This window comes from Dendrobium catenatum, unplaced genomic scaffold (genome assembly GCF_001605985.2).
Source record: "Dendrobium catenatum unplaced genomic scaffold, ASM160598v2 fragScaff_scaffold_716, whole genome shotgun sequence".
Taxonomy (NCBI): domain Eukaryota; kingdom Viridiplantae; phylum Streptophyta; class Magnoliopsida; order Asparagales; family Orchidaceae; genus Dendrobium; species Dendrobium catenatum.
This window is the reverse complement of record NW_021319178.1, coordinates 20,415,620-20,437,391: the sequence shown is the minus strand read 5'-3', so window position 1 is coordinate 20,437,391 and position 21,772 is coordinate 20,415,620. Positions and strand designations below refer to the sequence as shown.

General features: G+C 38.4%; 2 protein-coding genes across 5 annotated transcripts in view; one reads left to right on the top strand and one right to left on the bottom strand.

Moving 5' to 3' along the window:
- Window positions 1-21,772, top strand: part of LOC110097228 — a 38,505-nt gene that overhangs the window by 12,507 nt on the left and 4,226 nt on the right. For 3 of the 4 annotated variants that reach the window (XR_003701232.1, XR_003701231.1, XR_003701230.1), the window contains exons 3-6: window positions 12,572-12,680; window positions 12,818-12,950; window positions 13,020-13,083; window positions 13,466-13,994. Coding sequence is in view for 1 of the 4 variants with exons in the window: in XM_020823490.2 (XP_020679149.1) it covers window positions 12,572-12,680; window positions 12,818-12,950; window positions 13,020-13,083; window positions 13,466-13,841 (682 nt within the window). In the remaining 3 variants the exon portion in view is untranslated. Of the gene's footprint in view, window positions 1-12,571; window positions 12,681-12,817; window positions 12,951-13,019; window positions 13,084-13,465; window positions 14,073-21,772 lie in introns of those variants that run through there. The other variant, XM_020823490.2, reaches the window with a different exon arrangement.
- LOC110097223 lies at window positions 19,745-21,280 on the bottom strand. Its single transcript, XM_020823485.1, has 5 exons — window positions 21,091-21,280; window positions 20,797-20,922; window positions 20,350-20,590; window positions 20,040-20,233; window positions 19,745-19,920 (listed from the first exon to the last, which is right to left on the bottom strand). The coding sequence occupies exons 1-5, from the start codon at window positions 21,278-21,280 to the stop codon at window positions 19,745-19,747; spliced, it is 927 nt and encodes a 308-aa protein (XP_020679144.1).

The window sequence follows — 21,772 nt, the reverse complement described above, 5'->3', positions numbered from 1 at the left end:
AAGTCTAAATGATAATTTTTTGTATAATATTCTAATAATATATTAAAAGTTGACATAAGAAATACATTGCCATATATATAAAACATAAAAAAGCACAAGATACGAATTGTCAAGTAATAAGTTGTTTAAAATTGAATTGAACTCCAAACATTACAACAATAAGACTATAAAATATAGTCCAACTCAAAATTATATCTTTTCCAAATCCCAATATCCTTTTCATTAACATATAATTCAAAAAATAAATAGTAATAACATAACAACTTAGAAGTCATCAGTACTGGTATTACTAAGAGGGTCTTCATTTGAATCATCATTATGATGAACTGCTCTCTCCCCTGCCTCATCTCCTATGGAGTCCAATGTCTCCCAATCAACATCTTCTTCCTTTATATCAATTATTTCCATCTTCTCTAAATATTTTTGAACAATATGAAGATGAATAATACATTAAGAAAAGTAAAGTCTAAGAAAATTATGTTATTTATATACCTTTTTTTGGTTTATTGTTGGGTTGTTGTTGATATAAATGCTCTATGACCATCGAAGAAATCAACATTCAAATGTTCCTCTCGTAATTCAGATAGCGTCACCTCCACTTCATCATCTACAAATCACTCATCATCGGATGCCATATTCTCACAAATCAAAGGATCTTTGTCATCCTTTTACCTTTTTTTTTCTTCAAGTTCATGTTTTTGAGTCTCTTATTGTACATAATGGACACTAACGAATTCATCCTCAATGTTGATAGATGATTTATCCTCTTTGTATGCACTTGATTGTAGGTGCTCTAATTTCGTTCACATCCAGATGAAGAGACTTTAATCTTATGAGTGTCATCACCAAATTGAATCCACTACTCAACTAAGATTTAAAGTGAACTAAGGTGGTATACAAATGTTAATAATTTAAAGTTTAGAGTGTTTGTTAGATAATACATGAAGTTAAAAGTGGGACACAAGTGAACATCGGATATGATTGGAATAAAACCATTGATTTTGGTGTTCCACAAAAATTGAGAATGTCATTTTAACCATCATAACACATAAACCATCCATTCTCTACAAAGCTTATGAAAAATCAAATTGTCATAAACTTCATAATTTAATTCCCATAATTAATTTTAATTTTATTGATGAAATCGACCATCTTTAATGCCATTTTAGATGCAACAATGTCAGGGACCAGCAAACGAAAAATGAAAATTACCGGAGTGGATGATCACAATACTCTCCTACCATATATTCTTGATTATGTGAATTTTTAGTTTATATTTTTTCCTACTTAGTTAACTGATTTAAACTCATGTAACCAAAAATAATTGAACCAAGGTTATCCTTCTACATTATTGCAGTAAAGTTTTAGGAAAATAAATTTATTAACAAAAAAAAATCTATAAAAAATGAAAAATCTCTTAACAAAACACGTGAATAGCAACATATTCGAGTGATATTAAAAACGAGAAATGGGAGAAACTGCCGTAGATAGGAAATACTGGCTTCTGATCAAACCTGGAACGTCATCGAACCTTCCTGAATTATGATTCAGTAGGGCATGTTCGAAGTAGGCTCTACCTGCGACTCCACCTGCGAATGTTCGAAGAAGAAGTCAATGAAGCTTTTAGAACGTCGACGAAGAAGGCAATGAAGATTTTAACAAACGTTCAAAACTCTACTTGCGTTGCTTTAGGCGAAGTTGAAGAGGAGGAATGCAACTGTAGTCAAAGTGTAGGAACTTAGGCTAAGTCGAAGAGCACGAACTAAACGAACGGAAGGAACGAATGAAAGGATCGATATTAGGTTTTGGTTTTAAATAAACCCTTTTTTAGAAGCGAATGCCTCACAGAAGTGAGGTGAGGCACGCCTTTGCTGAGTCTTATGTCTTGCAGAACATGGCTGAAGCGCCTGCCTCAATGCGTAAATGGGTCGAGTTACGCTGAGGCGAGCCTCAAGGTGTGCTTCTTGTTGCACAATTTTAAACCATGACAACAAGGATGTATGGTGATGTCCTCGACAACACAAACTGACCACGGTATAGCAGCTTTTGGCCCATCAAAGAGTAACCAAGATGATTATCCTTTCATTGCAAAAAGACTCCTATGGTTCTGATCAGCTCCTCATCATACTCGCTCTCACGCTTCAAGGCCTCTCAATCTAGCACTATGGGACAAATGGAGCTATAACTTGAAGGTCTTCACTACACTTGGAGAGAGCATCTACAGTTATATTTTTCAGCCTAGGCTTGTATTGGATCTCAAAGTTATAATTCAACAACATGGAAAATCACTGTTGATACTCCTCTGTCACTTTTCTCTTTTCTAACAAGAACTTCAAACTTCTCTTGTCGGTTTTGACTATGAAATGTTGCCCCAACAGGTAAGGTCTGCACTCATGTATTGCTAATATTATCGTTATCAGTTCCCTTGCATACATTGATTTTAGCCTGGCTCTATTGGTCAACTCCTGGCTAAAAAAAGCTATCAGTCTCTGACTCTGCGTAATAACTGCTCCCAACCCATAGCCTGAAGCATAACTCTATTATAAATTTTTTGCTAAAATCTAGTAGTTCTAACACAGGGACTTTCTTCAGCTGCTCAAATGCCTGGGTAGCTACCTCCCCCATTTGAAACTATCTTTCTTCAATTGCTCTGTCAACGGTGATGCTATAGAGTTGTATCCCCTCACAAACTTTCTGCAATACCCTGTGAGTCCCAAGAACCCTCTCAACTCTTTTAGGGTTTTGGGTAGGGGTCACTCTAACATAGCCTCTATCTTGGAAATATATGTAGCTACTCTTGATTTGGACACCACATTTCCCAAATACTCCATCATCTATTGTGCAAAGGAATACTTCTTCAAATTTGCATGTAGCTGAGTCTCCTTCAATGTTACTAACATGACCCTCAAATGCTCTACATGCTCTACCTCATACCAACTATACACCAAAATGTCATTGAAGAAAATCAACACAATTTTGTATAGGTAAGGCTGAAATACCTTGTTCATAAGCGATTAAAAGGTAGCTGAGGCATTGGTAAGCCCAAAAGGCACCACTAAAAACTTGTAGTATCATTTACGAGTCCTGAAAGTAGTCTTGTGGATGTCAGCAGGCCGCATTCTGATTTGATGGTATTTTGATTTCAAATCAATCTTGGAGAATATCAGGTGTAAACGAGTCGAGTTTTGGCACTATCAAGCTCAGCTCGTCAGTCGGAAAGCGAGCTCGAGTCGAGCTCGAACTTGAGCTCGTCCCACTATAAGTAAGCTCGAGCTGGCTCACAAGCCTCGACGGAATTTTTTAAATATTATTAATTATTTTAAATATTTAATTTTTAAAAAAATATTTTAAACATTTATTATTAATTTTAAAGATTAAATATTAATTTATTTTTATATTATTAAACATTTTAAACCTTGATTATTATTATTTTTTAAATATTTAAATTTAATAAATAAAATAAAATTATTTAAAAAATATTAATAATTATTTGAGCTGACCCGCAAGCTCACGAGTCGAGCTTCATCAAGCTCGAACTCGACTTGTCAGCTCGATAAGCTCGGTTCGCGAGCCCATAAACAAGTCGAGCTCAAGCTGGCTCGCGAGCTGACTCGGCTCACTTACACCCATAATCATCGCTCCATATTACTCATCCAAACTCATCAATGACTGGTATAAGAAACTTATCGAAAACTATTTTCTTATTCCCCGATAATCTATACGAAATTTTCAACTACCATCCTTATTCACCAACAACACAGGACTGGAGAAGGGACTAACACTAGGACAAATGTCTCAATTTCATCTTTTTGAACCTGTGGGCATCAGTAGGGTCGAACACTGATTGAGGATACCCTCTATCCATGCTTCTCCCTCCCTTGAGACTCTGGAGATCCACCAAGAATCTCATTCTTACTCCCTGGATCTCCCTCAACTCAACATGGTCTTTAAGGAAACCCTAGTTTTGGATAGACTAGGATTCCTCCTGATCCTCTTCTTCCACCCTCCACCATGAATTCCATAATCAATGCCTTCCAATCCACCTTTGTTTCCCCCAATGTATGCAATAAATTCGTGCCCCCAATGTCTGCAATCACTTCCCCCAATGTTTGCAATCACTTCATGCCTAAAATTATATTTGTGCTCCCTAACTCAAACAACAAAATCAAGCCTTTATCCCACTACGTGGGGTCAGCTACATAAATCCTTTTTATCCATTATGTACTGTTATGAGTCAAATTCTCATTTAAATCTAAAAAAGAAAAGTCATTTCTAATATTTTCTAACCAAGTCTTTTTAGGTCTACCTTTACCTTTCTTAACATAAGCCAAATCTAAAACATCTACTTTTCTAACCGGGTTATCGAAAGGCCGCCGTTTTATGTAACCAAACCATTAAGGCAACTTTCTCTAAACTTATCTTCCAATGGAGCTACTCCAACCTTTTCACGTATGTGCTCATTTCATATCATGTCTCTAAGAGTAAAGCCACTCATCCACGTGAGCATCCTCATCTCTGCAACATTTAACTTAATATTATGCTTCTCTTTTAATGGCCAACATTCTGCACCATAAAGCATCACAGGTCTCACCACCATCTTATAGAATTTTCTCTTAAGTTTGAGGGAGACTTTTCTATCACACAACTAGCTTGATGCATTCCTCCACTTTAACCATCTAACTTGAATTCTGCTAATAATACGCCCATCTATTTCCCCATCACTTTGAATAATAGATCCAAGATATCCAAAATGTGTACTCTTATTAATGACTTGATTATCCAAAGTCACAAACTCTCCACTAGATCTATCACTATTAAAATTACACTCCATGTATTCAATTTTAGATCTACTCAAATGATAATCTTTAGACTCTAAGGTTGACCTCCATAATTCAAGTTTACCTTCAACTCTTTCTCTAGTCTTATCAACAAGAATAATATCATCAGCGAAAAGCATACAGCAGGGTACAACCTCTTGCAAATGTCTAGTGAGAACATCCATGACTAAAAGCAAAATAATATGGGCTTAAGGCTGATCCTTGATGTAATCCAATAGAAATAGAAAAATACTTAGTCAAACCACATTGTGTTTGAACACAAGTAACAACACCTACATGCATATATGTGCTTCCTAACTCCATGGGAAGAAAATCCTCCACATGGATCTCCTGTAGTGTCACCATCTACCCTGGGCAGATGTCTCTACTCATCTACATCTTTCTCGTTCCCATCATTACCCCAAAACATCCCGCGTTGACTAGCTTCAACCCCAATCGGTCCCCCACCTGGCTGGAGATGAAGTTGTGGGTCTCCCCACTATCCACCAGAATTACTAAGGCTGCAAACGAATCGAACTAAACCGAACTTCGCCCTGTTTGAGTTCAAGCTCTTTTGTCAAAACAGTGCTCAAGCTCAGTTCAAAGCTTGTTGAGCTTCTTGAACAGTCGTTCTAGCTCAAGCTCGTTTAAAACTTCTATGTTCGAGTTCGGATCGTGTTCGGTTTGAGCTCGTATAACTTCAAGTTTATCGAGTCCTTATCGAGCGAGCGGCTCGTTAAGGAGCCGAGCGGCCCGACACGACCTCAAACACAAAATAAATTCTTTAATAAAATCAAGTCGAGCTGCTAAGTTAAATATTTAGTTTTAATTAAATATGACATAATGAGCCACTTTATCGAGCTTCTTAATGAGTATATTCATGAGCTATAAACGATATTGTTCGTGAACATAAATGAGCCGGACGTGAGGTTGTTCAAGCTTGTTTAACTACCTATCGAGTATCTATCAAAGGTGTTCAAACTTGTTTGTTTAACTTATCAAATAGACATAAATGAGCTCTTATCGAGCCGTGCCACGAGTAGCTCGTCAAACGCTCGATTCATTTGCATACCTAAAAACTATCATTGATTCTCTTCTTATCTATCCCCCCACCTTCATGGTGTAATTTGAGGTAAACCCCACGACTGAGTTTAGATAAACCTCCGCTACATCTAGGTGCAAATGCTTCTCTTCAATCACCTTTTCCTCTAGAGTCCTCATCACAGACTATAAGTACATGTAGCGAACGATCCTTGCAGCGGTGGCCCGGTGCAAACTTCTCATCACTATGAAAACACAATCCCATAGCTCGCTTCTCCTAGACCTCTGCCTCAGTCAGCCGTTTGAAATTTTCCCTTAACCGTGCTCTTAATCCCTTAGCCTCGGGTACTTCTCTCCAAAAGGGCACATGTTGTACCTTTTGTGCCAAAAAAGTAGTTGTCTGGTATGAAGCTCCCAAACTGCTACCCTTGTTGCTTCTCTCAAGTGAGTTTTTGTCCTCCAACTGGGCTAGCTTCATATCCTCCCCCAACCCTTGTGGCCTTAATAATTGGACAACAATCCTGATCTCTAGTTGGAGTCCCTTGATGAAAATTTCCTCCAATACTGTCTTAGATAACCTCCCAAATTAGCTAGAAAGGTATCCAAACCTCTCCCGATAATCCATCATAGTCTCTTCCTAAATCAAAGTAAAAAATTTCTCATATAAGTCTCCTTCTCGATTGGTTCGGAAAAGTTCTAACAAACTATCTTTGAACTCCTTCCATGATCGGATTGGATCTCTCATGTCTCTCCATTGAAACCAAGACAAGTCCTTCCCCTTCAAGTATAAAGCCACCGCCGTGATCCTCTCCTCCTTCGGCAGCCCATTCACTACAAAGTATCCATCCACCCTATAGATCCACCTATGAGCATCTTCCCCCTAAAAAATGGGCTTCTTCAGATTTTGCACTCTCGGATCCCCTTCGCCCCAACTTCCTATTCTACCTCTGGCTGCTCCCATGTAGCGATTGTTTAAATCTCTCTATTGTTTTGTCTCACCCCTCGTCCTTTCATAGATATCATCTTACTCAAAATCAACCCTCCTTGTTTCTTCCTCTCAATTTCTCCTCATGTTACATCCTTCATCCATTTCCCTCCTGGTTATCGGTTCAAGAGGTGACATATTTTCTTTATCACCCGTGATTTCTACCTCTCTTTCATCCCTCATTTTGCCGATATTGGGGTTTCCCCCACTTCCTTGGCCACCTGTCAGTGTCCTTGCCTCTGATGTTGCCAGTTGGGTGTGAAGCTCCAATATTTTTTCATCATGCCCTCTAGGTTAGAAAACCTTCCTTCCTGGGATGAAATATGTTCCTCAACTTCATATTTGAATTGGCCATCTTCTCCTTCTAATTCTTCTTCCAAAGCATCTACTTTGTTCGTTGCAATAGGTCCCAAATCATCTAATACCAATTTTGTAGGATTTGATGACCAAAACAGCACACAACAATGTAAAAATTCAGCAAACTTACTCCAAATGGATCCAGAAATTACACCAAGGGGGTTGTAATTACTAATCTCCAAATAAAGAAAGACAAGATACAAGTTGATTCACTGTGCGAGAGGTGAATCGTCTCTCCCACAATTCCTAGCAGCCACTAGGAACCCAAAACCCCAACAAAATATGTTGTAGAAATAAATTCAACATAACCTCAACCCTCCACAAATCTTTCCCTTTAAACAACCCAAATCCCCTAATAAATGTCCCTTACATCTCTAATAAATGGCCCATACATCTTTCCCAAAGAGCTCCTCCCAAAGCCTCTTCTCCTATAGATGTGATAAAGGAGGTTTTTGGCCCCACAGGGGAGTTGAAAGATTCTTGGACCCCACATCAAAATCATACATGATGTGTTCGTGGCTATATTTATATGAGGAATAATGCAACATATATGCCAATTAGTTTTGTCATATTTAAGTTGAAGGTGTGATTAAGGCATTAACTTGAGTTTGACATGTACTAGAGCTCAGGAAAATATGATGCCTTTGAGTATTATTGGTCAAATAGGATGTAAGTTCTTACGAGATGTTGAACTTCTTACATTTTATAAAGGTGTACTAGTTGTCATAAAGTGACTTGATGGATTTTGCATCACAGGGTGCTATTTTGAAAGAAGCTATTTTATGCTTCATTTGGGACGGCTTTATTTCTGCTTCTTAAAGCAGTTTTCTAGTACAAAATTAAAAATTTTTTACTAGAAAACTGCTTTAAGAAGCAGAAAGTAAGTTGTCTCAAACGAAACCTTAGTTTCATTATCATATACATTGGGCACAGTGGAATAGAAAAGATTCATTTTTATGGTTGTAGATCAAATTCAGTGTATACTATTGGAGATGATTAGTTTGATTGTTCTTTTGTACATAGGTTGTCTTGATGTCAAATTTTACCATTGCAGCATTCTGAGCGAGAAGACAACCATTTCGAAAGAAGATTTAATGAAATATTTATTTTTGGCGTTGTTGGATACATATTAATGTGCAATAGAAGTATTTCAACAGTCTTTTGTTGGTGTCAAGTTTTAATGTGGGACCTTATGTGGTTGTGTACTACACATCCCTGCAAGCCTTTGGGATTTAGATGCCTCAATTAAGTGAGGAATCATAGAGGAGTTCAACATTATAATGTTATTATATTAAGTTAAGACACAGATATGTTATGAATATACGCATAATATTAGATGGGCCCCACTACACTGCATAGGATCTAAATTTTGGTGCATGGAATCTTTTTATTTGTAATTTTGGATCTAAATAATTGTGGTGTTTTAGGGAGATAATTATGGTTATGGTGATGAAAAGGATTAGCATGTGATTCTTGTTAATTATTTGCATGGTCATCCATTAAGAGAATATCTAAAGGCCAAGTCAAATAGAATGATAATTAATAAAACAACCTTTTGAAACCCAATTACTCATAGTCTTACCAGTAAAAGAAGCCTCAAATCTCACAAACCTATCTAAAATTTTTCTAATATATTGCACAATACCATAACCACACATAAAAAGATAAATAGCCATAAAAATCTGAATCATATCGATATGAAGATCTCTATCAAATGCTCCTAAAAAATACCACCACACAATCCTGTGTGGCCATGTGTGATAGTTCCTATTTCCTCTTCATAATCGTAAGCAATTATTTTGGCTGAATCACATAGATTTTGGTGGCTTTTGTTTGTCTTGATCTTTTTGTTGTTTGTTTTATGTGTTTATCATATTCTTTCCTTACAAGAGCTTCCGTATAAACAAGCAGATATTTCCTAACAAGATTTTTGATGCAAGACTAATTTAGATGCTATGATTATGGTTTCATTTGAGCATTGCACAACTAGTGAATTAGAATAATTTCAGAATAAAATTATAAGCAATCTTCAAACGACGATTAAGACAAATGAAGCGATCAATTGCGTAGGCGAAATCACATGCTCCGAATTTGAACTATCAAGATAATTGAGAAAATAAAAACAATACCGAATAGTAGTTTTCAAATTAAATCCCTAATCTAACAACGAGACGTAGGATGCATAGAAGGTTACACTCAATTCCTACAAATGACTAAGCTTGGCAAGAGCAACTTGAAGGAGCTTTCGTGATGATAACCATCCAATGAGAATTTAGATCTAGAAGAAATAAAATGCAAGTGAGAAAGAGAAAACCTTTGCTTAAGGAAACGTGAAGAACCTCCACGGTGGCAACTACTCTTGAAGATTATCCAAGGTTGGAGAGCTACGACGTTCTCTTCAAGGTGTGCTGAAGAACAAATCCTTCCATAATCTGAGAAAGTTCTCAGATTTTCTGATTAAAATCTGAGAAGAAAATCTCAGATTTTCTAATGTGAGAATGGCCCTATGTGTAGATTTGCTTAGGCCAAAATCTCAACAGAGGGTTTCGTGAGAGGGGAGAGATGGCTGGAGGGAGAATTTGGGAGAGAGAGGGGTTCGGGTGTGGGCAGAGAGGAATCGTGAGGAGTGGCGGCAATGCAGAGGAAAGAAGGGAAAGGCTTGCTGTCTTTCCAAAATTAAAATACTCTTTAGGAAACTTGATTAATCAAAACGGGCTGAGAGGAAAATCGGTCCAGAGGGAATTAAGGCTCTTTTGAATTATTTCCTAAGCAAGATTCTGGGATTAGGAAATAATTGAATAAAGCATTAATGGGTGTGAGCATGGGCGGGTGGCATGCATGGGAGATGGGATTTGATTTGCAAGAGTAATAAGGGATCTCCAATTTAGGAATTAGATTAAGGAAAGAATTAATTTAAATCCTCATGAATTCAAATTTTGAAATTGGATTTAAATCAATTTCTTTCCTAAAATAGAATAACTCATTTAGGAAATATTTTGAATTCAAATTTGAGTGAATTTGAATTTCAAATTTATTTCATTTAATTTCAAACCCAAATTAGGAAACCCAATAAAGAAACCAAGTGGAGGATGGCCGGCGGCTAAAGCCTTAGGCCGGCGGCAATGGGCTCAAGCAAGCTTGGAATGAGGGGGTTGGAGGGGTGGAGGGGACGGTGAGGATGCTTTGGCCGTGAGGTGGAGGAGAAATGGGTGGGAGGGTTTGGAAGCTCGACGAGGAGACGATGACAAAGATAGAGAAGAAAACCACGAACCCGGCCGTCTCCAAGGTTGGTGGGTGATGCGCCAATCTCCCTCTCCAAGGGATTTCTCCAAAGCTCTCCAAGAACTCTCAAATGCTCTCAAACACAAGTGCAGGAAAAATTCTTAATAATCATTCATTAGTTCAAAACAAAGAAAATGAGACTATAAATAGCCGGGTACAAAGACTCAAGAAAATAAAAGACCAACTTGCCCTTTGGGCTTACATGCGACCACTCCCATGAAAGGGGTACAAAGGGAAATAATAACGACACCTAAGCAAATAAGAAAATGCATAAATAAAATGAAATACAGTCATGACTCAGAAATACAAGGACTCGATCGTGACCGTAGATCGGCGGCCACGTCACTGAAAAACCTTCCACGCTGATCTGATGTCCCCATCAATTTTCTTATGGGCTATTTGGTTGTCTGTAAAGTAAATGCCAGTGTAAAGTAAATGGAGTGCATAGTAAATATTTTGGATTGTTTGGTTGTATGTAAAGTAAATACAGGGGAACTATTTTTTCTGTTTGGTTGGGTGTGTGCAAAGTAAAATAAAATTAGTTGAAGGGACACTATTGGGGCATTCCCACAAATAATTGGTGTGTAAAAACCTGTGGTATTGCAGTCTTGGATGGTTGAATTGAGGTACACACCTACTTGCTTCAGTTCGGATCAATTTCTCAATGATGAATCAAAGATAAATCATCGCAAATCTACATGCCCGAATCGACTGGCTGTTCACATAATTGGACAGCGAGGAGGGTCTCAGGGAGCCCGAGGCGGAGCGGGTGAGTCCAAAAGGAGACGAGTGCGGTATGGAGCTCGCGTAGGAGTGTAAGTGAGCCGAGCCGGCTCGAGCTCGTCTCATTTATGGGCTCGCGAGCATAGTTTATCGAGCGCACAAGTCATGCTCGAGTTTGAGCTTGATGAGGCTCGGCTCGTGAGCTCGCGAGTCGGCTCGACTATTTATTAATATTTTTAAAATAATTTTATTTTATTTATTAAATTTAAATATCAAAAAAATAATAATAATAAATGCTAAACATCCCACCTAAGTTTGAAAAATCCCACCTAAGTTTTCAAAATCCCGCATGTGGCTCGCGAGTCAGCTCGAGCTCGAGTTTGAGCTCGACTTGAGCTCGAGCTCAATTTCGAGCCGACTTTTTGACTAATGAGCCGAGCTCGATAAGGCCACTACTCGACTCGACTCGACTCATTTACACCTTAAGCTCGTGGAGTGGAGGAGTTAACTGCAGGACGCCAATGGAAATGCAAATGCCAATGCCAGGATCCGAGAGGAAGGGAGCGTCATCGAAGCGAGCGACCGTGCCTTCCGATCCGAGAGGAAGAGGACGTCATCGAAGCGAGCGACAACGATCTAAACAACAACGAAGTTGAAGTGAGCTCTTCAGTGACTTCTTGTGGGCTTCTCTCTCACCTGCATGTAGTGATTTCCTTTTTCGCTCAAAATGAGTGATTTTACTTTATGCGGAAATTGTACTGCCACGAGGAATTTGTAATACATTGGGATTTCATTTTACTTTGCATTTTGTCCAACCAAACATCAAAAAGTAAAAAAGCAATACATTTCTTTTAAACTACATTCTTTTTTCCTCCAACCAAACAACCCCTTAATATCTTGTAAATGATGTACCTAGTGTGCACCATCCGGTGCTGTTTTTAAAAACCAATTAGTATCTTGTGCTTTAATGTTGATGTTAATATGTCTAACCATGTTTAGAAGTTATTTTCCCAAAAAATAAATAAATAAATAAAAGCTATCCTCGCCCGGAATTACACGTAAATGAACTTCAAATTGGAAAAAGAATGGTGAAGAACTAAAAACAACGGTGCTTAGGACTCGGGCTGATGACTGATGTTTTTGAATTGCATAGACATAATTTAGTTAGTTTGTCAACCTATTTATGCTGGCTGAAACTTAAATCTAAGATCCACACATGGCTGTTGATGGAAATTGCATAACGAGGTTTGTTTAACAAGGTTAAGAAAGCCATCGTGATACTTTTGCAATTAATTCCTACATGGACTAATTTATTGTTTCACATCTATATTATATTACAAACACAGACCCTTTTTGCATACTGTAGGCACTCCGAGTTATCCGAACTTGAAGTCAAGATGTCTTGTCCTGTCTGTCTTGGTTGCTGCACCTGCATAAATTGCAATTCCAGAAGTGATAAGGATGGTGGGTCTAAGGTTGCTTCCTGCAGAGATCTTTCACATTTTGAATGAGAAATGCTACATCGAATGTGCAAGAGCTTTATCCAGCTTCTTCTATTTTCATACAACTTACCATGTTATTTCTTAATCTTTTTAACTTCAAATTCCTTCAGAAACTAGTAATTCGTCAAAACAAGCTAGGCACAAGGTGTTATGACCATCATTTGATTTGTGATCTCATCCCACTAGTGAAGCAAATTAATGGCGAACAAATTGCTGAACTGGAAATAGAAGCAAATAACCAAGGTTTGCATCTGTGTATTTCCCCAATTCTACGTGTTAAATATCTGTATTCTATTTCACATTTATGTGCAGGAATGGAGCTACTTGATGCTAGCGTTGAAGTTGCAAAATATAGTGACAATGAGCAAGTTTACTGGTAGGTATTCCCTGTTAAGGCTGGGCTGTTCGACAAATTTTCTATTTTATTTGCTAACATTTCAGTTTTGCATGCATAAACAGAATGTCAATGTTCTTCAATCTCGCTTATTGTTTCTTTGTTTCTTTTTTTTTTTACTCGCAACAGAAGAAAATTCTTTTCCTTTTTGTGACCTCTGCAAGATCTATGATTAGAATATGTTGAAAAATTGCATATTTTTGCCTTTTGTTATCAAAAGACCTTTGGCTTTTTGATTATATGCAGTCATTATTTGTAATATCTCTTTTATTTGCAAATCTTAATCTTAGAAACGGCAACCTGAACAAGTTAGAGTGAACTAGTTTGCTTTCTGCTCTAATGCCATTTTTTTCTTCTCCCTCAGCAACAATTGCAGAACAAAGATCAATGATTTTTATAGGAATTGCTCCACGTGTACTTACAGATTCTGCCTAAGCTGTTGTCAGAAGATTCGGGTTGGAAGTTTGACTAAAGGTGATGGAACAGTTGTTTGCAAGTATTTGAAGAGAAACCATAAATATTGTCGTGTTGACAAGGCTTTCTATGGAAAGAAAGTTGGACTTTCTTCTAAAAAGCATGTTAATGTTTCAGCCTTGTGTACATCAGTTCTGCCTGACTGGACAACTAATAAAGATGGCAGCATTTCTTGTCCTCCAAAAGTGCTTGGAGGTTGTGGTGTTGGCATTCTCAATATTAATTTTGCTATCATGTCCGTCTCTGCTAAATCCATTTCAGAATAAATCGTTTCTTCTCTTGGTTAACCTTATAAGGTTGGACGATGCTTTTACTTCTACTCTTTTGGTTCTTCAAAGGATAGCTTGGGATTTCATATTTGATTGAAAGAAGGCTTACTGGGATGATACCTTTTTCCAGTAATGCTTTTTTCTCCCCTGGTGAGCGTGTTTTTTGATAAAGGTCCTGCATGCTTTTTAATGAATAAAATATATGAGGTAGCTATATTTAAAAGAGAATTCGGTTTGCATCAGAATTTACCGGTACTTCTAAATTACGTTTTGCTTCTTTATCATCTGGCCTCAGTATACATGCTTTTGCAGTTTCTGTTATTGGTTAAATGTACTACAATGAGACAATTGCTCTAAAGGTGAAGTGTCCTTTGCAATTAATGAATTTTTGTTCTTAATTACCTCATTCCTGTCGTTGTTAGTTATCTAAATCCATCGTGGTTGTATTTTAGTAGAATCTTCTTGGACTAGCTAATTTGATTTCAATAGTAAATATTTGTTAATTATTGCTTTAGTATAATTAGCAGGCCAAGTTTAAAGGTTTGACGCTTGTTAATGATGGACTCTCTGAGCCGGTCTAGCCAATCAACCACGTCCTAGCAAGGGTGGCCGGTCCAGCTGGCGGGCAGAAGAGCCCTGTGGGCCCCACTAATATGGCGGTCGACAAGGAGCATGGGGGGCTCAAAGGGGATTTATTCTACATTTAATTACTTACCATTGAAAACCAAAATTAGGAGGGAATTATGATGGTTTATTTGGAGGAAAAAGTCTGATTGGAATTCATAGTAGCAACACCTGTAGCCATTCTTTCATTTATTTTCCTTCCCATTCAAGAGACGAAGCTGTGCAAGCCATGGGAGAGCTGTAGTTGAAGGAAGCAGGTTGTGTGTGGGAATTTCAGGTTTGGTAGCTGGTTTATCAGGTAATGAAATTGGATAGGAGGTTAAGTGATGTAGAACTACAATGTTTAAAGTAATTTGATAAGAACTTGCACGACTTATTGATTAGAATAATAAATATTATAACTACTAGCAAATAAAATGACAATAAAACGTAAGAGCGGTCACTTCCGTTTAGGCAAAATAAGACGTAAGTTGCACAATAAGAGCTTTGAATGATCAAAATAACAAAGAAAATCAACGACCTGCAAATATAATAGTTTTCAACGAAAATCCTTAATCTAACAATAATATTAGAAACAAATGAAGTGCACTCAATCCTATGTTTACTAGGTTTTGGGCAACGACGAAGCAAAACCCTACGTTTACTAGCTTAGGCAAAGGTGAAGCTCGGCTCCTTGAGAATCGTCATCACCTACAAGGAGAGGGGATTAGAGAGTTAATTGAAAAGAGGAAGAATGTTCACCTTTTTCAAAATCCGGAAACAAACCGTTGAGTGGATGAGGTCATACTTCGTAGCTTCCTTTGAAGGTTTACTTGGAGAGAAAGAAATTTCTCCCACGCATTGAAGTGTTGAAGGTAATGATCCTCGGCTTGCCTTGAAGAATCCCCTTAAGAGAAAGAAGTTTCTCTTAAGAGTTCAAATGGATGAAAGGTTGGGAAGTGGCCAACCGAAGGAAGAAGCTTGAAGAAGAATTAGGTTCAGATTTTTGGTTAGAGTGATGGAGGGAATCCAAACAATTATTTCCCCAACGAATCCTTTTAGTTTGGAAAGGATTTGGAGTATTTAAATAAGGGTGGGGGCGGCTAAGAGAGAGGGAAAGAGGATTTGAAATCTTTCCAAAGGGAAAGAGCTTTAAGTTGGAAATTAATTAGGAGGTGGGGACCCATTAAGGGGGCCGGCGGCATGTAGAAAGAGAGGGAGAGGTTTGGGAAATAAATTCAAGCCTTCTTAATTGGGATTATTAAATTAGGAAAGGTTTAATTAATTCCCAAATAATTTTAAAATCTAAAGGGCTAAAATTTGGAAACTTTTCTAAATTAGGATTGGTATTTTAGGTAACAAATTCAAATTCAAATGAATTTGAATTTGTAAATTAATTGAGTTACCTAAAATATTTAAACCCCATTAGGAAGGTTGTAATTGCAAGCATTAATGGAGAACCTATAAGGGGCCGGCGGCTATGGTTTTGGGAGAGAAATTAAGGAAGCTATTAATGCTTCCTTAGGTCATGGAGTTAAATTTAGGATGAAATATTTCATCCTAATTTAACTTTAATTCAATGGGCAAGGATTTTGAAAGTTTCCTCAAATAGGAGTGATATTTTAGGTAACTTTTCAAATTCAAATAATTTGAATTTGAGAAGTTAATGAGTTACCTAAATCAATCAACCCAATTAGGAAATGAATCAATGTAAGCAAGGATGGAGGGAAAAAGCTAAGGGAGAAGGGGGCGGCTTGGGCTTGGGTTCGGTTGGATGAAGGGCCGGCTGTGGGGTAGGGCTTTGGGTAAGCTGGCCGGTGATTGTAGTGGGGGAAGGAGGGTGGTGGCTTGAGGTGGTGGTTGTGGGAGACGTTGGCCGATGGCAAGGTGGGGTGGCTAGGAGATCCGACGGGTAGGAGGAAGAGAGATTGAAAGAAAAGAACGATAAAACAAACCATGAACTCGGCCGTCTCCAAGGTTGGTTGGTGATCCGTTTTCCCTCTCTTAGGGATCTCGCTCTCTCTCCAAGCACTCTCAAGATCTCTCAAGAACTCAAGCAATACCACAATTTTTTTTTATCATTCATCATTAACTTTCAAAGAGAAACATAGGGGTTATAAATAGCCTCATACATAAGACTCAAAATAAGAAAGACGACAATGCCCTCGGGCTGACGTAGGACCTCCCTTAAGTAAGGGGTAAAACGGGAAAAACAATTACAACATAAATAACAAATAACATAATAAAACAAATACATTAAATAACTCAAAACACATCGACTCGATCGTGGTCATAGATCGACGACCACGCCTCAGCTATACTTTTCATGCTCTGATGTCCCCATCATTAAGCTTTCAAAAAAAAATCTGAGATAGCAATTTTTGCAATATTTGTGCTGAATTACAATTCTGGAATTGTTGAAATATAGCTGAAGGTGATGTTTGCTTAATTCAGGAATATGGAGGAAATGAACTGATATAGTGGTGGCCAAAATTAGAAAAAGTTATTGTTGCAGTGCTGCTGAAATAGGTAGGAGGTTATAATATTTGCTGAAAAATGTTACAAGAAGTCAATAAGAGATTTCTGAATTTAGTGTTTGTTAAATTAAGCGATGATCGTTGATTCTATTTGCTGAAAAAAATGATTATTGAAATCAGTTTGTTAAATTCAGGAAGGGAAAATAGGAAAGAAAGGAAGGGAAAAGAAGTTTAGGAGAGTAAAGGGGATTTTGAATTGAATGAAGAAGAGTGAAATGAGATTGTGTACAGAAGGAAAAGAAGTCGTGATACTTCAAGTGAACCAAATTACCCGACTGTTCTAGAAAACGATGTGAGATATCCAACGATCCATAAGAAATAGTAAAAAATTTATATATTTGCAAATTGGCATTTATCACGCTTATGATGTCATTTTTTCATGATAACATGTATTTCAATTTATTGCAATTGATTCATATGTGAATTACACATGTAGTTGATTTCAATTTATATAAATTATGGTTATGATTATGAAAATGTACCTGAAAATGAAAGAGAGTATAAAGCGATTTAAGTCATATGTTGGGGGATAAGCCCGCATGAGTAAAGGCAAAAGACCTGACGAGGTAAGCTTATACTCTCAATTCTAGAAGTTGAAAATTTGGACTCAACCCCGAATGAGAGAGCAGCTTCAATTCTAAAAGTTGGGAACTTAAACCCATTCTTGAATTAGAAGGCTGAAATGATGCAAAACCTTATAGCCATCATATGACTTGATTCAAAATATGGAACAAATAGCAAGATGGAAAGTAATGTTATATATTTCTTAAGATCGGTATGAATTTTAATCTGTTTTATCCATGTTAATATTAATGTTATGACATTCTTAATTGTTAAATAATATCATTATTATTTCTTATACATTGCTGATGTATTCATTGGGTCATAGCTCATTAGCAGCAGTTGTACTGCAGGAAAGGGAAAGGAGCCCGTAGGACATTAAAGGGGTGACTACCTTTCTTTTGGTGTACATACTTTTAGGTGTACATAGAGGTTCAAGTGTAAGCTGTACAAAGACTTTTGGGTATGTAAGCAAATGTGCAAGTTGTAGTATATCTCTGTACTTACTTTAATTATAGTTGGTGTTAATTGACGTACATTACCTACTTTCTATCATTAAGTGGGGAGTTTGGTATGTTGATGTTTTAGGAGAGTTTAAATAGATTTCTTTCCTTCTCTGTTAAACTCTAATTTGACTGTAAAGGGTTTAAATTGGGGTTTGACACATTGAGAGAGGGCAGTTTTAGGGTTTGGGTCGTCCATGGGTAGGGGAAATTATCATCTATGGAGGGAGATAATATTGAGGGAATTAAATGGGGGAAGGGCACAAGAAGGAAGGAGGGAATAGAGGGAAGGAGCGGCAGTCCTTGATAGACTTGATTGGGGATTTTTTTGGATGGAATAATTAGTTATTAGGTTTAAAAAGTGAAATTAGGAAAGGGGTTTAATTCCAATCCTATTTGAAATTAGAATTGGCATAAATTGAGGGACCTTTTAAAGATAACTTCCCTTATTTTAGGAAAGTTATTTAAATTCAAATGCGATGGAATTTGAATTCAAGTAGTTTCCACATTTAGAGGAATTAATTTAGGAAAGTATGTGAATGAATAATTTGGAAAGTTTTGGGACCCGAGGGGGTGGGGGAGAGGTGGCCGGCGGCTAGAGAGAGGGAGAGGGATTTAGGGTTTGGCCAGTGGCTAGGGAGGAGGAGGGCTTTAAGGCGGTGGCTAGGGAGGGATTTTAGGGTTTTTGGCCGGCGGCTTGGGAGGAGGGGGAGAGATTTTGGGGGTTTTGGCCGGCGGCTATGGGGGAGGAGATGGGGCTTGGCTGGTGGCTTTTGGGGGGGGATATGGCCGGCGGGTAGTGGGGGAGGAGGGGAATTAGAGAAAGAAGGGTAACCACGAACTCGGACACTTCCTGCGGCTGATGGGTGATACTTGCCCTTACCTAGGGTTTTCACTCTCAAGAGAACTCTCCCAACTCTCTCAAACACAAGTGCATAAATTTCTTTAAATAATAATCTTCATTACCCTCAAAAGATGAGAGGGAGGCTTTAAATAGCCAACATACAATAAAGGAAAACAAAAGACCAACATGCCCTTAGGGCTTACATAGGACTACTCCCTCAAGTGAGAGTACAAATGAAAAATATGTAATAATAAACTCAATACAAACATAATAATAAATCTAATACAAATAATAACTCAAAAGTAAAGCGGTGCCATCGTGGCCGTAGATCGTCGGCCTCGGCTCTGGTAAACTCTCCATGGTCGGATGTCCACATCAGTTGATGGTTGTGGTTCTTTGTCTGGTTCTTTCAAATCTATGGTTTTCTCTTCTTGGTGGCTTTTCTTAGGCTATTTTATTTGCTTTTATTTGATGATTATAAATAGGATTTAAGGCATATAAGAATTTATTCTATACTGAATAAAATTTTTCTTTTGATGTGCAAATCACTCTCCTTCGGGTTTCAACTCCTTGTTTTAGTGTGAAACTTGAAAATTTAAGGAGAGGCTAGCTCCTAGTGTGAGCATGTGGCCCGTTTGCTGATGACTTCTTTCTCTCAACTTTTGCTCTCCTGATCATTTTATTTGGCAAAAACTAAAAGCTGTTGTGGCCGCCTCCCCCCATAGGAACCCTTCTTCAACTGCTCCATAAGTGACCATGCTATGGTTATGTACCCCTTTATGAACCTCCTGTAGTAACTTGTCAATCCTAGAAATTCCCTTAGCTCCTTCAGATTTTTTGGCACTTACCACTTTAGCATTGCTCAATTTTGGACTGATCTACTGCTACCCCTTCTTTTGATACCACATGGCCCAAGTACTCTATACTGGCTTGTGCAAAATAGCATTTCTTCAAATTAGCCCTCAGCTGGTGCTCCTGCAGTACCTCTAACACCCTTTTCAAATGCTCCCAGTGCTCCTCCTCTCCTGCTGTAGACCAGGATGTCGTCAAAGAATATCAATACAAATCGTCTGAGATAAGGTTTGAAAACCTTATTCATAAGGGCTTGGAAAGTAGCGGGAGCATTGGTGAGGTTAAAAGACATCACCAGGATTCAGGAACTCATAATGTCCTTCATGAGTTCTAAAGATCATCTTGGGTACATCCTCCTTTATCCGTATCTGATGGTAACATGATTTCAAGTCTATCTTGCTGAAGATCACTGTCCCACTCAATTCATCTAACAGCTCGCCAATGACTGGTATAGAAAACTTGTCAGGTACATTTTCCTTGTTGAGTGCTCTGTAGTCCACAAAAAACGTCAGTTGTCGTTCTTCTTTTTCACCAACAGAATGGGACTACAAAAGTTATTGATGCTGGGTCTGATGATTTCTGCCTCCAGCATCTCTCTAATCAACCTTTCGATTTCATCCTTCTGGAACTGAGGGTAGTGAGATGGTCGCACACTAATGGGCGACACTCCCTCCTTCAACACGATGGATGCTCCTACTCCCTCTGCGGTGGCAATCCCTGAGGTGGCTGAAACAACTCTTGGAACTGCTGAATCAACGGCTAAATGGATAGGGGTATATCTCCTCCCTCCTCCAATCTCGCTCCCTCCAAACTGTGCAGCTCCACCAAATACCCTCCACCTGCCAACTGAATGTCCCTCACCATCGTTTTAAGAGAAACAGGGATTTGGAAAACCCCGCATCTCCCTTAATCACCCCCTTCCTCCCATTCACCATCAACTCCATCGTGAGTGCTCCTCAATTCACTTTGGTGTCACCCAAAGTTTGCAGCCATTTCATCCCTAGGATGACGTCTTTACTCTCAAGCTCTAGCGGAAGAAATTCTTCCCTCACTTGTATCCCCTGGATCGTCAGTCGCACTCCTCTGCAAATCCCCTGACCTTTCTCCACCTTTCTCGTACCCATCATCATCCCGTAACAGCTGATATCCACCAATCTCACTCTCAGTTAGTCGACGACCTGGGTCCCACTATCAATCAACATCATGGTGACCATAGTATCCCTCCTGGTGTTCCCCATATCCACCCCCTCTTTCTTCCCTCTAGACAGGCTCCAGATGGGGTCTTCTTCTTTCTCCTTCCATGATTTCCACCTCATCCTCCTCTCTATGAATTTTTGAATTCGTACTTTTTCCTTCCCCTCCTTTTTCCACGGAAGCTGCTGTTTGATTTTGAATTTCTAACATCTTCTTTATCATGTCCCGGAGATCGGTGACTTGTCCTTCCATGGAGGAAATTCTTTCCTTCACCGTCATTTTGATTTGATTCACCTCTCCTTCAAGCCTTTCCTCCATAGCATCCACCTTTTTGGCCGCCATCACAATCCGGTGTTTGTAAAATCACAAAATCTGGATTTGGAACTCCAAAAACAGCAATCTCCCTTCCTTCTGGGCAAAAATTCACCGTTGAAATTTGCCGAAAATAGCCCTCCATCAATCCCATGACTTGCTCTGATACCAATTTGATAGGAATTACTTGAGTTCACAAGTAACCCTACGGGTAATACTTGAGTTCGCAAGCAAACATATCTCCAATTGGTGAAAACAGCAAGAATAATGCAAAATCTGGGCGAAATCCGCCCCAAAACGATGGATTGCAATAAGAGAAACAATGCCAAGCAAACACATAACAAGATACAATTGATCCTCAATCCAAGAGGATGATCGTCTCTCCCAAATCTCTAGACAAGAGCGTCTAGAGCCCACACGCCAAGAAACCCTAATTTCTAATCAAACAAAACATAAAACTCCCCAATTCCCTCATGAACTTTAATACCCAAACTTTCCTAATCCAATTTCCCTCCTAAAAGC

What these genes read in the sequence shown, in the direction of transcription:
- LOC110097223 (XM_020823485.1), bottom strand. Translation starts at nt 21,280, where the DNA reads ATGGCGGCCAAAAAGGTGGATGCTATGGAGGAAAGGCTTGAAGGAGAG. An exon ending in AAAAGGAGGGGAAGGAAAAA is followed by an intron (nt 20,923 to 21,090) that starts GTACGAATTCAA and finishes AGTGGGACCCAG; the next exon opens with GTCGTCGACTAACTGAGAGT. An exon ending in TGACGATCCAGGGGATACAA is followed by an intron (nt 20,591 to 20,796) that starts GTGAGGGAAGAA and finishes AGGGACATTCAG; the next exon opens with TTGGCAGGTGGAGGGTATTT.